At 36.8% G+C, this 14,535-nt stretch overlaps 1 protein-coding gene across 1 annotated transcript in view; it reads right to left on the reverse strand.

The window, feature by feature from the left end:
* Positions 1 to 14,535, reverse strand: part of LOC136879108 (uncharacterized) — a 113,757-nt gene that overhangs the window by 39,896 nt on the left and 59,326 nt on the right. The window contains exon 3 of the mRNA XM_067152854.2: positions 6,087 to 6,245. Coding sequence (XP_067008955.2) covers positions 6,087 to 6,245 — 159 coding nt within the window. The remainder of the gene's footprint in view (positions 1 to 6,086; positions 6,246 to 14,535) is intronic.

Raw genomic sequence — 14,535 nt, forward strand, 5'->3', positions numbered from 1 at the left:
ATACATCTAATAAGTAAACAAATGTAAAAACACACAATTGACATGAAAACTAATGTACAAACATACAATTAACATTCAAATCTGGGATGAACTAAATGTAAAATCTGAAAAATAAATTAGGCTCTAAATTCTTAGCATCTGGAGTATGCTCATCATCCAGACTCTTTTTTGTATTGATATTCATAGAACTGTTAGTTCCATCGCTGCTGATCATTACAATTTCAACTGCAAAATGGGAACTAGTAAATGTTGATTCTCTAGTCAGATCATCATTCACCGAATCTACTTGAGTGGCGTTAGCAGTATGCAAGCCACTGGATGCCACTGTAAATAACCTCCAGCTGACGCAGAACTACTAGATGGTGATACCACATCGACCATGTAAATGAAGTGAAATGTTCCTGTAGTGCTTAAAAACATGCTGAAATGCTGTTAGACATTGTCAGGATAGCTCATGAAGATATGGTTAAAACTGACACATCCCAGTCCCCTCCTAATTGCTGAATGTCGTTTTTCACCATGTCTGTATATCGCAACCTTGGCCGCCCTCTTGGTTTTGAATATTTTAAGTATGGAGATTATTATTATTATTATTATTATTATTATTTCTTCCTTTCTTGCGAACTGGCCAAACTTAGGACCACGCCAATACCACTTCACTTCCTTCTTATCATCCCTTCTTCCTTCCTCTTTTCTCCATAGTGCCTTCATTCTTTCAGAATGTTGCACTCTTCTCTCTTCAGTCCATCTTTCCCCTTTGCGCTCGTTCTTTTTCTTCCATAAGAACTTTTATGTTGGAAAGTCTTTTCCTGAATTGGTCTCTATCACGACATTCTTCATCTGCAATTCCTAACCTCTTGAGTTCTTCCTTCATCTGCTTGGCATATCCCCCCTGGCTCTTCAAGTAGTATATTTTATTAAAAATTTGTTTATTTAACCTTGCTGGATCCATTCTGACCATGTGTCTATAGAATCACAGCCATCTTTTCCTTATTGTTGTTTCCAGGTCTTCTGTTCTTTTGTATATCTCCTTATTTGTTCGAGTTCTGTAGTTTTCCTCTACCACCCTTGGGCCATAAATCCTCCTTAATATTCTCCTTTCAGTCTTTAGTAGCTTTTCCAGGTTTGTTAGTGTTGCTGTTTCCATCCCATACAGAATCACTGGTTATATCACAGCATCATAATGTCTTAGTTTGGCATTAATGGAAAGATTCTTTTAGTTGTAAATGGCTTTGGTGGCAGTGTTTAGACTTTCCGACTTGTCTCCTATTTTCCATGGCCTCTTTAACCATCCTGTTGCTGCTGATAATTTCTCCCAGATATTTAAACTGCTTTGTGACCATCACTTTACCATATTTCATCTCCATTGTTCTCTTCACATAATTCCTGTCCATGCTCATCATCTCTGTTTTTGTGAAGGAGATTTTTGAACCTGTTTTCTTGGCTATCTCCTGTAGTTCATTTGTCTGTGTTATTGCTTCCTGTTTTGTCTCAGCAAAGAGTGCCAAACCATCAGCAAAGGCCAAACAACTGGGTTTGACATGTTTATTTTTACTACCTATTATAGCACCTGAGTCATTATGTTTCCACAGTGTTTTCATGACCTTATCTGGAACCACGTTGAACAGTGTTGGTGAAAAGCTGTCACTCTGTCTCAGACCTATTTTTATCTGGAAGGGTTTGCTGATCTCTCCTTGAAATTTCACTTTGGATATGGTGTTTGTTAGTGTTAACCTAAGTAAGTTGAGTGATTTTTGATTGATGCCATATTCTCTCTAAATGTCCATCAATGTGTCTATTGAACAATATTGAATAATATGCTTTTTGAAAGTCAACAAAAGAGATGAAGATATTCTTTGGTCATGCATTGTAATATTTCATTATCATTTTTAGACTCAAGATTTGATCCTGACAAGAGCGTCCTCTCCTGAAGCCACCCTGATACTCTCCCAACTTGTGGTCAATTTGCGGTGTCAGTCTGTTCAGTAGTAGTTAAGAAAAAATCTTATACATGACAGATAAAAGTGATATTCCTTGGTAGTTGTTGACATCTGTTTTATGTAGCAGGTGTATTAATGCCACTAGCCAATCTTCTGGTATTTTTTTCATATCTCCAAATATTCCAGAACAGTTCTATCTCTTCAGTGATAAAGGTGTCATTGGCTATCTTCCACAGTTCTGCTATTACTCCATCTTCACCAGGTGCTTTGTTGATCTTTAGGGACTTTATTACTTCCCTTACCTCCTCCTCATCTGGTGGTTCAGAATCTGGCTTCTGGATTGTGTCCTTCTCAATCTCCAATTTTTCCTGTGGTGATTCACTGTCAAGGAGGTCTTCAAAGTACTTTGCAAGGATCTCACAGTTATCTTTATTGTTCAGGGCAAGAGTTCCGTCCATTTCCTTGAAGTGCAGGATCAGTGCTATATAGTCTTTGTTCTATTTTTTTAAATCCTATGGAATAATCTGGTATTGTTTTCCTTGAAGTTCTCATCCATTTCTCTGACTTCTGCCTAAGGTATTCTCTTTTGACTCTTCTCAGTGTATGGTGTGTTTGTTTCCTTATTTCTCGTGATTTTTCCAAATTTGTCACAGTCTTATTCTGGTCCATGATTTCCACACCTCAAATCTTTCTTTGATTGTATTTTTGCATTCTGCATTCCACCATGCATGCTTGCTTCAACGTTTCATAGATGCTAATTCAACTGCTGGCTCCTGCATATTTTTTGTCACCTCATTCCAATTTTTTGGAACCTGTAGCTTTTCCTGTATTCTTCCCTCTTTTCTTGGATGAGTAATTCACGGTCAATTTTTGGCACTCTATTGCCACAGGTATGCGTTCTTCATCCGGGTATGAAATTCATCTTAGTCTGTGATAAGTAATGGTCTGATGTACAGTAACATTAACAGCTTTTCTAACTTTGATGTTATGAATTTCCTTGTAATTGTTCTTGGATATCGCAACTTGGTCCAGTTGAAATTCTTCTAGCAAGGGGTTTGGTGATACCTATGTTTTCTTTTAGTTGGGGCATGCTTTGAAATGGGTAGAGATGTGTTTTAAGTTGTTCATGTTGCATAAATTGATCAGTCTTACTCCATTTTTATTCGTCGTGTTGTGTGCCAGGTATTGTCCAACTATTTCAGTGTACTTCCTTTCCCACCCCACTTGTGCATTAAAGTCCCCCAGGAGAATTCTGATGTTATTTTTTGGAATCTTGAGTACTTCATCCCCCAGTTTGTCCCAAAACTCTTTAACCATACCAGGGTTCTTTTCATTATCCTCATTTATTGGTGCATGTGCATTTATCAGTGTGTATTTTTCATTCGCTGATTTGACAGTCATGAGCGATAGTCTTGAGTTTACAATCTTGAAGTCGACTATAGTGTTTAGAAATGTTTTGTTTACTACAACGGCTGTTCCCAGTTGCGGGGCCATTTCTCTGTTGACAGCTTGGAACATACCACTTAGTTGAGCAGCTCGTCTCCTTTCTCCCAAGTCTTCCCAGCCCAAACTTTGCAACATTTTTGTAATGCTACTCTTTTATCGGAAATCACCCAGAACAAATCAAGCTGCTTTTCTTTGGATTTTTTCCAGTTCTTGAATCAGGTAATCCTGGTGAGTGCCCCATACACTGGAACCATACTCTACATTGTACACTGTACATTACCCTTACAGATCTTGGTGGTGTGACCAGGTCTCAAGCACTGAAAACAATACCAACCTTATATTAAAATAATATTTTTTTCACCAGAGTCATCTTCTGTATCTTGACGCACTCCCTGCTCTCATGTGACTTGCTGCAGGAAATACAGATATTTCTAGGACCTTTAGCCCTCTACTGCACGAATTATTTTTTGTTTTCGTTTGGTGAAGAAAATTTCACGCTTTAATGTTCAACATACGTTCAGTGTTTTAGATATACCTTGGGCAAGGATGATCCTCTGTTCACCTTCCACTTCATTCTTGATAAATAATATCAAATGTGAGAGTTTTTTACAGTATGAATTCACAGTCTCAGTCACAAAAAAAATGTATGGAATTCCTAAGCCACATTCTCAGCAAAGATGACTCAACTAGTGGAAACAAGAATACCTGTCGTTAGTCATGCCCAGAGATTTAAGTGACCTAAGGTCAGATTTCAAGTGATCATAGAGCTGTAATGTATGCTTTTTGTTTAAAGGGGCCTAACATCTAAGTCATCGGCCCCTAATGGTACAAAATGAGATGAAATGTAATGACAATTAAAAAGTCCAAAATCATCTACTGACCAGAATTCAAAACATGATGATGAAAAATGAATGGATCAATATGAATTTAAAACAATTTGTGGATCCAACCCAAAATACCCCACCTTTCCAGAAGCTATTTAAATCAATAGTATTACTGACCAAGGGACTGCTTCTAAAGTAAAATCCTGAATCGATGATACTTGTTGACTCAAGGGGTCCAAAATCCAGGTCAACTGCTCCTTATAATGTTACTTTTCGCTAGCAAAGTAGAACCATGGTATATGTCATGTTGCGGTAGTAATCAAAAGTAGTGTAAGCTCACGGTGTTCTACACATTATAACACTACTCACAAGTATTGTATGTCGCACAGGTAACGCAGACCTATGGTGTTTCTCATATAATGGCACCACTCACAGGCAATGTAAACCCATGGTTCACATAATGGTACTAATCACAGGCAATGCAAGGCCGTGGTGTTCCGCATATAGTGGTACTAATCACAGGTACTGTAAACCTACAATGAACCGCACTCTGCTGCTACTAATCACAAACCTATTGTGTACCTAATATCGTGGTACTACTCGCAAGTAAAAGCAACCCATTGTGCTCCCAGCACGATGGTACTAATCGCAAGTAGTTTCATGGTTCTAATACTATCATCCCTTGGTTGCCCCTTTCAGTCGCCTCTTATGACAAGCAGGGGATACTGTGTGTCCCCCACCCACAGGGGGTTGTTGAAGTACCAGTAACATTTTGAATCCCAAGTCCATGTAGCTGTCAAACATAAAATTCTACCAGCAATTCTTTTCTGCTGAATCTACTCTGAAGAAACTGAACTGCACTGTCACAGTTGTTAGCTGTTGGGGGAAAACTACAGTATTCACTACATCCATAGCCCTACTCCCCTCAACAAAACAGTTGCCTGGATCAAATATTGAAATTTGTCCTCTTGCTCTGTCTGGGTTGTCATGAATCTGGAGGAACTGGCTCCAGAAATCTAACCAGTCCCTAACCACACCAGAGAATTTTCAAAGTTTGAATTTTGGCAGTTTGAGTTTCACCTTGGTGAAACCTATGAAACTATTACTCACAGTTTGATTATCTTCACCCACAGCAGCCACATTTTCCACCTCATTTACCTTAGGTTTCAACTTCATAAGCTTCTGATATGCTGCATGGAATCCTCCTTGGGCAAGGATGATCCTCTGTTCACCTTCCACTTCATTCTTGAGGAATAATACATATTCTGTGCCTTGAAGCAATTTCTGCTCTCATGTGACTTGATGCAGGAAATACAGACATTTCCAGGACCTTTAACATCTCCTGGAAACATCCGATAACACTTTCCATTTTCAGGCAAGCTTCATTGACTTTATAGCGACATTCTCCCACCTTTCTGTATTCATCTGTGTACTGTTTTTCATCACTGTTATCAAGAAGCCCTTCTAATATTTTCTCATCAGCGTCCCTCAATTCATTTGATAATTGTTCTAATTTAGTAAAGTGCAATCTTACAATTCTGAAGTTTGTTTCAGCCATCATTGCATCGTAAGTTTTCATGAACACCGCAGTATTTGTTTTCTTGCCTTGGTTAGTTTATTCATTTTGAGTTGCAACTTACTGCTTTGTTTATTTTGTAAAACGTTCTGTCATGATCGCCAATAATGTTACACTGAATCTAAAAATCTACCCGATAAACAAGATTCATCTGATATTGAACTTGTGATGATTATATTCTTCCCAACAGACTTTTAAATCATGAAAAACAATCAAAGCCATCAAATATACACTGTTTCAAGAAATCACAAGGAACACAAATTGATAGGTTTGATGTGACATTTATAATTTATTTCTTACCTGAAATTCATCCATTAACTGTAGTATTCTAGCAGTAGCTAGAATCTCTGATAAGGATCTCCTTCGACGACCTGTAGTAGTTGCAGGAATTCCTGTCATTAACATTGTAGTAGTGGTTGCAGTAGTTCCTGTACCATTTTGTAGGCACTGAATTAGTTGCTGAAAAATTTATGTGAAGCTTATAAATGACTTGAATAATTATTACAGCCAATTAATGTGTTAAGCTACAATTCTATTAACTTCTAGCAAATTAAAGTAACATTAATGTTATTATCATCATCATCTCTTTACAGACCCAATTTTGAGGTTAATGCCTACTTTATATATACATTTCCATTTATTTAGGAACAACCTCTTGTATTTATTTACAAGGTGCCATTAAAACAAGGTAAAACATATCAACCTCTATCTATAAAGGTCTATCAATTAAGGAAAACTCTAAATTATAATGAAGATGCGGTAAATCAGTATAATTAATGTGGCATTTCCGTACTGTAGAGGTGGTTTCTCAGAATCTTGATGGAGCTTCGGAGGATGAGAGTCACAGTTTTGGGGATGAGCTTCATTGGAAGTTGGAAGCGCTTCCACGTGGCAGCAAAGTGACGAGGTACTGTACCATGAGCTCCGACCATTATCCCTATTATTTCAATTTCCTGGTATAAGATGATATATCCTGAATTCAGAAATTCTCAGGAAAGAAAACTAATAAGAGCAAAATATATATGCATAAGACAGAGAGCAGTGACCACCTTATAAGCATGTCTTGTCAAAGTAGGCCTACAGGTAAAAGAAATACGCTAGTCCAAAATTTTCAACTGCATCTTTCCTCAGTGGAGATTAGTAAGAGTGCAGTGATTTTTATTGAAAATATGCTATTGTGAGGTAAAGGGGGATGATGAGCGAGACAACAGCTGACTCATTTATGTGAAGGCAAGGAAATCTGAAATTGACCATCTGTTGATACCCAGATCTAGAGAGATTATCTTGTTGGACTTCCCTCAGATCTGGGGAAGCACCTCTTTGCAGTGTTCCTAGCTTTACCATCTATCTTTTGTCTTTATCCAGCTTATCCTACATTTCCCACATCAAGACTGAAGATTTGTCAAGATTGCCCCTGAATGATTACTGAAGCCTGCCCTCCGTATGAAGCTCAAAAGCAGAAACAACAGAAGAAACAGATAATGGAAGAATAGGGATTGATGAGGAGAGTGTCTGTATATGTTTGTCCTTATCTGCTTTCTCTGTTGCTCTCTCTTTCGATGCTAACCTGCCATTGTGGTTATCCTATTATGTGTTCGTATCTTTCTACATATGATTTTGCTGTATAAATAGGTTCTCAATTTTCTTAATATACTGGCAAGCAGTTGGTAAAAATCTCTCCTTTTATGAAAAACATGAAACATGATTTTGCTGTATGAATAGGTTCTCAATTTTCTTAATGATACTGGCAAGCAGTTGGTAAGAATCTCTCCTTTATGAAAAACATGAAACATGTTTCTATTGCCCTGCTTGCAAACATCATGCCATTCCTATGCATGTTGTTACATAATTTTAAATCTTATTCACTTATTACCTGTAGAGGGTGCAAAATTTGGTTTTATTGTATGCTACAGTAGCATGTAAATTAATCCAAACACAGTAATTTCTAATTTATACCTGATGTTGATAAAATCATGCATTCCCACTGTTCCTGATTTCAACCTAATTGCACTGTAGGTATATGTCAGCATTATTATTAACATTATTGGGCATTACTGAGTGTTCTTCATAATGCAGTTACTTGTTCATTGTCTCCAGGTAAGGTCATATATGTTTTCAGTACTGTGTCATACTATTGCACTGTAAATTGATAATGGATACCACCCTGCGGAATGCTAAAAAATTGTGATAATAGCTCATCTTACTTCTATGACACAAAGACAAATGCTGCACAATGGGGTGTTCATATGGCTATGGTATTTTCAAATTTGAAGTGATACCAACAAACTGGATCATTTTTTATCACCAAAAGAAGGGAACTGTGGTCAGAAATGCAAGACTATACCAAAATGAAGACTATTTACTCATTAAGAAGAGTAAAATAAACCCCCGGCTCTCAGCTGTTGATTTAAACTAGGAATAAAGTCAAAAGTGGGTGAAATGTTCACGTTACAATAGTTCGCCACAGACTGTTGGAGGCTTGAAGAAGAGCACACAGACTAGCAAAGAAGCAGCTTCTGATGGACACTATGCACAAAAAGTGATTGGTATGGGCTAAACTACATAAAATGGTCTGTGGAAAATTGGATAAAAGTCTTATTTTCAAATGAAAGCCATTTTGAAGTTTGTGGTCAGTATGTTCCTTATGTGCATAAAGAAATATCAGATAAAACATCACCGGCTCGCATTCAACAAGCAGTAAACTTCTTCCAAAGGTGATGTTATAGAGATGTTTTACTTACAATAGGCCAGGCCCTTCAGTCCTCGTTAAGGATATGATAACAGGGACCAGTACATAGAAATCCTTTGAAGGTGAGTTACAAACATTCCCTCCAGATGATGAAAGTGTTTTTCAGAAAGATCTTGAACCATGCAACACATATGAAAATATCAACAAACTGTTGATAAACTTAACCATAATAGGTATTTATTTGATCCTGTATTGACTTGTCTAAATCTATTAAAGAAACTATTTAAATTAGTTTATGTTGGGTCCACCTTGTCAGTACACTTGTAATGATTGGTAATTATTTATTCAATCAGTTTAGATCAGAATATTAAATTCACTACCGAAATGGAGAACAACTCACTTAATTATTTAGACGTAACATTATCACATCATAAGAATAATCACCTGACATTTAATATTTACTGGAAACCAACTTTCACTGCAAACACCATTAAACAAAGTTCAATACATCCTGAAGCTCATAAAAAAGCTGCTTATAATAATATGTTAGAAAGAGCTTTAAAAATCCTGCTCTCAAAGAAAAATTAGAAAAAAGAAATTAAGACCATCCATGAAATAGCTCTAAACAATGGATTTAGCACAAAGTTTATAAATAAGCTAATCAGTAAATACAAACAAGCCCAAAACCACTTTGATGAAAGAGTCAAAAACTAACAAAAAGTATGCCACATTCACATTTATTAATAATAATATACATATAATCACTAAGTCCTAAAAAAAAAAAAAAAAAAAACAGAACCTAAAAATTGCTTCCAAAACCAGCAACACTAATGAACAAAATAGTATTTAACTATCACACAGTAAATAGTAGCAATAACTACATAATTCTGGGATATATCAACTGGAATGCCAGGGATGAGGTTCAAGTTACGTCGGACAAACTGGTAGAAACTTCTTCATAAGATATACAGAACACCGCAACACTTTAAAATATAATAATTTGTCTGCCATGAGTAACCATCACAAAGACCCTAATCATAATTATACCACAGTAGATCAATATCTAAAAATTCTACATTGTGAACATCTTAGAGAATGTTTACATTAGTATGGATCAATATAAGAATTCAACCCTCAACTTAAATTAGATAAATGAAGAAAAGAACTAATATGGGAAACTTTCATTCCAATTATTTGTAGTAAAAAACATGACCAGAAGAATTCACCATTATTACACTCAGTTTCAGTCACCGCCCCCATAATCCCACATACTCCTACTCTTCCACAAGCCTCACCCCATTTCCCCACTCCACTTCCTAGCAACATGTCTTGTGTCACGACTGCGGGAGCAAGTCAGTCAAGATCTGGACTCTGCAGTCAGAGAACACGGGTGATACAAGCGGGCCGCGTAACGTAAGTTAATTTTTGTTCTTTATAACTTACCTTAAATCTTTTCCTGTTAGTCACCATTTTTCAACTCTTAATTTGATTTTATTATCCATTTTACAGACTAGAAATCAGACGGTTCAACTTCAATAACAGCTTACGTATATCAGCCCATCTCTGAACGTAACAACTAAGCCAACAGTTTACAGATACTAGTTGAACTACACCAAGAGACAACAAAAACATTGAAACAAAAAGGCCTCCTGCCTTCCTGAGCCACCAATGTGAAATACTATCATGAACTACAACATGCTGCTTACAATCTGTAAGGTAAATGTGGAAAAATTCTGAAGATTCAGTACCAAAAAATGATATAAGCTTTTAAACAATATCTGGATATTTATTGTGTCAAAAGCACTGCTAAAGTCGAGGAGTATGAGTATAGTCACTTATCTTTCATCCCTTGCTTGCCTGATGTCCTCAGTCACTTTCAGTAAGGCAGATGCTGTACTATGGGCCTTCTTGAAGCCAGACTGCAGTGGATCCAGAAAGGAGTGAGAGTGCAGGTACTGTATTCCTGTATTTGAACATGTACCAACTGTTCTAGTGATTTGGAGAGGGCGGAGTGAATAGAAATTTGATGGTAATTGGATAGGACTTGCAAACCTGGATTCTTAGGAAGTGGGATTTTATTAGCTAACTTCCCAACTGTTGGTAGTGTGTCATTCTTCAGGCAATAATTGAAAATATGGGTGAGAATGAGGAGAACAGCACCAATAATATTGTGTATAAAAGTGATAGGAATATCATTGAACCCACTCACCCTGGATTTAATAGAACACAGGACTTTAACTTCATTAGTGCTGACTGTATGAAAGGCAAAGCAGGGGTGATTTTGAGGGACCAGTGATGGGCTGTTATCTGTATGTGGATTAGACTGAACCCTGTCTAAATTATAAACAGGAGAGGTTTCCACCTATTCAATACATAGTTGTATTTACAATGTTATTTACATTACATGGGACTAGTTTCAACCCTATATGGGGTCATCATCAGCCATATTTAAACATACACAATATAATTATGATGAAATCCTAAAACATTTTACAAATAAAAGTATTTATAAAATCCTCCTTATCAATACAAATCAACTCATCTGTTAGATGAACTGCACCAATATGGTTAGTTGGGTGAGAAGAAGGGATAGTCATGTCACATGAGGAAAACAAGTATTCTTAGTGTCATAGGTCTTGATAAGTAAATTAATGTTAAAGTCTCCTAATATTATAACATGTTCATACGTTGGTAGTAAATTACTTTTGTTTGTAAAGTAACAACCGTCAATACGGAATGAGATTTATAACTTGCAATCCTAAAACTTGTTTTTAATCAGTAAGAACCTTATGAAGAACCCATGTAGGGTTGAAACTAGTCCCATGTAATGTAAATAATGTTGTAAATACAACTATTTATTGAATAGGTGGAAACCTTTCCTGTTTATAATTTATATGTTATCTCAGTTCAATACGGACCAACAACATGAAGTTCATAACCCTTGATGAACCCTGTCTTCCGTGAAATACGCATTCAGCTTGTCAAGTAGAATGTCTGTTACCTGGTTCTTTTCCTTTGTTCTACTTACATCCATAGCTCAGAGATGCTTCCAGGCACTAACTGTATTTAAGTTACCTACTGATTCACAAACATATTTAAATTTAAGATTATGTATCATTTGTTTAGTTTTATTCCTAATTATTCTATAATTGTCCGGTCTAGAAAGCCAAGAATAACGGCCGAGAGGATTCGTCGTGCTGACCACACGGCCCCTCGTAATCTGCAGGCCTTCGGGCTGAGCAGCGGTCGCTTGGTAGGCCAAGGCCCTTCAAGGGCTGTAGTGCCATGGGGTTTGGTTTGGTATTCTATAATTGTCATAGTCAGTTGGGTCACAAGTATATTTGTAGCATCGAAAAAGAGCATCATGTTGAGATATCATATTTTTAACTTCAGAGTTTAGCCATGGATTATGTTTATGGGAGACATTTATCTGTCTTGTTATTACATGTTTGTTATACAAGCTATGTATTAATGAATTAAATTTACTTATTTTTGTATCATTATCTTATATATTTAAAATATCATGATACAGAAGACTGTAAGCATCGTATCTTAACTGATTCATGTTGACATTTTATATTCCTGCATATTACATATCTAGGTTTATATTCTGAAATACGAAGCGAGTAAGCAAGCAATATAAGGTCATGAGTGGACACAGCTGGTACTGAAATTCGTCCATGAGTTATAACTTTCTGAGGGTTATTAGTCACCTCAAGATCAATTAAGGTATGTGAAATGTTAGCAATAAGATGGTTAGTTGGGTGAGAAGAAGGGATAGTCATGTCACATGAGGAAAACAAATATTCTTAGTGTCATAGGTCTTGATAAGTAAATTAATGTTAAAGTCTCCTAATATTGTAACATGTTCATACATTGGTAGTAAATTAAGAAGATACATTTTAAATTCAGCGATATAAGATATTTTAGGTGGTCGATAAACTATTCCAATAAGTATTTTCTGTCCACTCACAATTACTTCAGTGAACATGAACTCTGTCCCCAGTAACTCAATGGTTGATGAAGTGCAAATGAAATGACTCTTGAGGTTATCTATAGAATAAACAACGAGATCTCCACCCCTCTTATTGGTGCAGTCATGACGATGGAAATTATAGCCATAAAGGTGAACCACCGGGCGAGTTGGCCGTGCGCGTAGAGGCGCGCGGCTGTGAGCTTGCATCCGGGAGATAGTAGGTTCGAATCCCACTATCGGCAGCCCTGAAAATGGTTTTCCGTGGTTTCCCATTTTCACACCAGGCAAATGCTGGGGCTGTACCTTAATTAAGGCCACGGCTGCTTCCTTCCAACTCCTAGGCCTTTCCTGCCCCATCGTTGCCATAAGACCTATCTGTGTCGGTGCGACGTAAAGCCCCTAGCAAAAAAAAACAATAAAGGTGAACCATACTATTTGGAACTGAGGGAAACAACCAACTTTCACTGATACCTATCACATGGATGCAATTTTGTTAAATTTACCCTTAATTTTGTCCAAGTTTGTGTGTAAACTTAGGTTCTTCAAATGACAACACTGCAGAGCATGTGGATACAATGAAAGTTCTTGTTTCAGAAGGCTGCTAACATCAATGGGCTGGAATGGAGTGCTACTCCCTAAGCTACGGTCGTTGTCAGAGAGAGGTCCCGTAATTAAGTGGCTAATGGACATGCTTGAACTTCGACTTTCTTTCCTGGATATCCTGATGAACTGGACCGCTGACTGATTAACACATCACACTCACACACAAACACATAAACCTAATAAAAACAATAATATAGTGAAGGCACATCGCAACGATTTCATCACTCCGATAGTTGCCTCATGAATGAATCCAATTCACAAGGTGTATTAATTTGCAGCTTCTTTCCATCATCTAGATGAACAATAATGTGGCCATCCTGGAATGAAACACGGCGTATACCCAAGAAGTCCTGTGCTATATTTAGTACTTCCTTCCATGTGGACATCAGAGATTCCATGATGAGCAGCTTTGTACCTTTCAGATCTCACTTGCCATGCCAAATGCGGTCTTGTTCATGGTACCTGAGGAATTTAATAATAAAAGGTCCATTCCCCGCCGACACCACCTCAGCCGCCATCCTTTTCATATGGGTCCACCAATCTATGCTGTCCATACACAGTAGAATGTTCAGCTTGCTTTTCGAAGTTTCTTACATCACAGCATAAGTATCCTCACTGGGGGTCTCACATATGCCGTGAAAGAAGAGGCAGTTCCTTCTACTGTATTGTTCTCCCATGTAAAATTGAATATCCTGCCAATCTAGATGTACTTGTAGGTGGCCTACTTCCTTCTTCATCTCACATAATTCCATAGATATAATTTCTCGGAAGTCTTGGAGGTCCAATGCAAGGCCGGTTAGTGTCACCATGGTTTGTAGTACTCCTTGCACCAGCAGCCATGGCTTGGACCAAGTGAGCTTGAAATTCAGACATTTGCTTTTTTTAAACTTCGTCAGACATTCATTCATGGCCTTCACTATTATACAATTTAACAATTAAATTGAAACACTAGCACACCCTTGAATTAAAAAATGATTGTTTACTTGCTGATATGGCAGGTTAATTGCTAATAGCTAAATTTTATCTTTGTACATTATTTTAATCTAATCGATGTATATCAATTGTACGTTTTCCAGTGCTGATGATGGCTCAAAGAACTGAAACATGTTCACTTAAAAATATTACATAAACAATCTAATAGATTATATTTGTGTATATGGTATTGAATACGTGGAAATTATTGTGAATATCATAGTCAATACGTAACTTGAAAAAAAAAAAAAATCAAGAATGGCTAATGCCTATCACCAATATAAAATTAAAATCACAAAAATTGGAAAAAACAAAAAATTCTAAAATCTTGTCTTGTTAATAATTTGGTTCCAAAATTCCTTAGGGATAACCAAATGAAACATAGAAATCCCCATTTGACTTAAAAGCTCAAAACAAGTCTAATGCATTATGGCTTTAGAATGAAATTAAATTCCTATACAAAAATAAATCTATTTTAAGTAATAAAATGTATGAAGCTCACGTAGGTA

Source organism: Anabrus simplex, chromosome 1 (genome assembly GCF_040414725.1).
Source record: "Anabrus simplex isolate iqAnaSimp1 chromosome 1, ASM4041472v1, whole genome shotgun sequence".
Classification (NCBI taxonomy): Eukaryota; Metazoa; Arthropoda; class Insecta; order Orthoptera; family Tettigoniidae; genus Anabrus; species Anabrus simplex.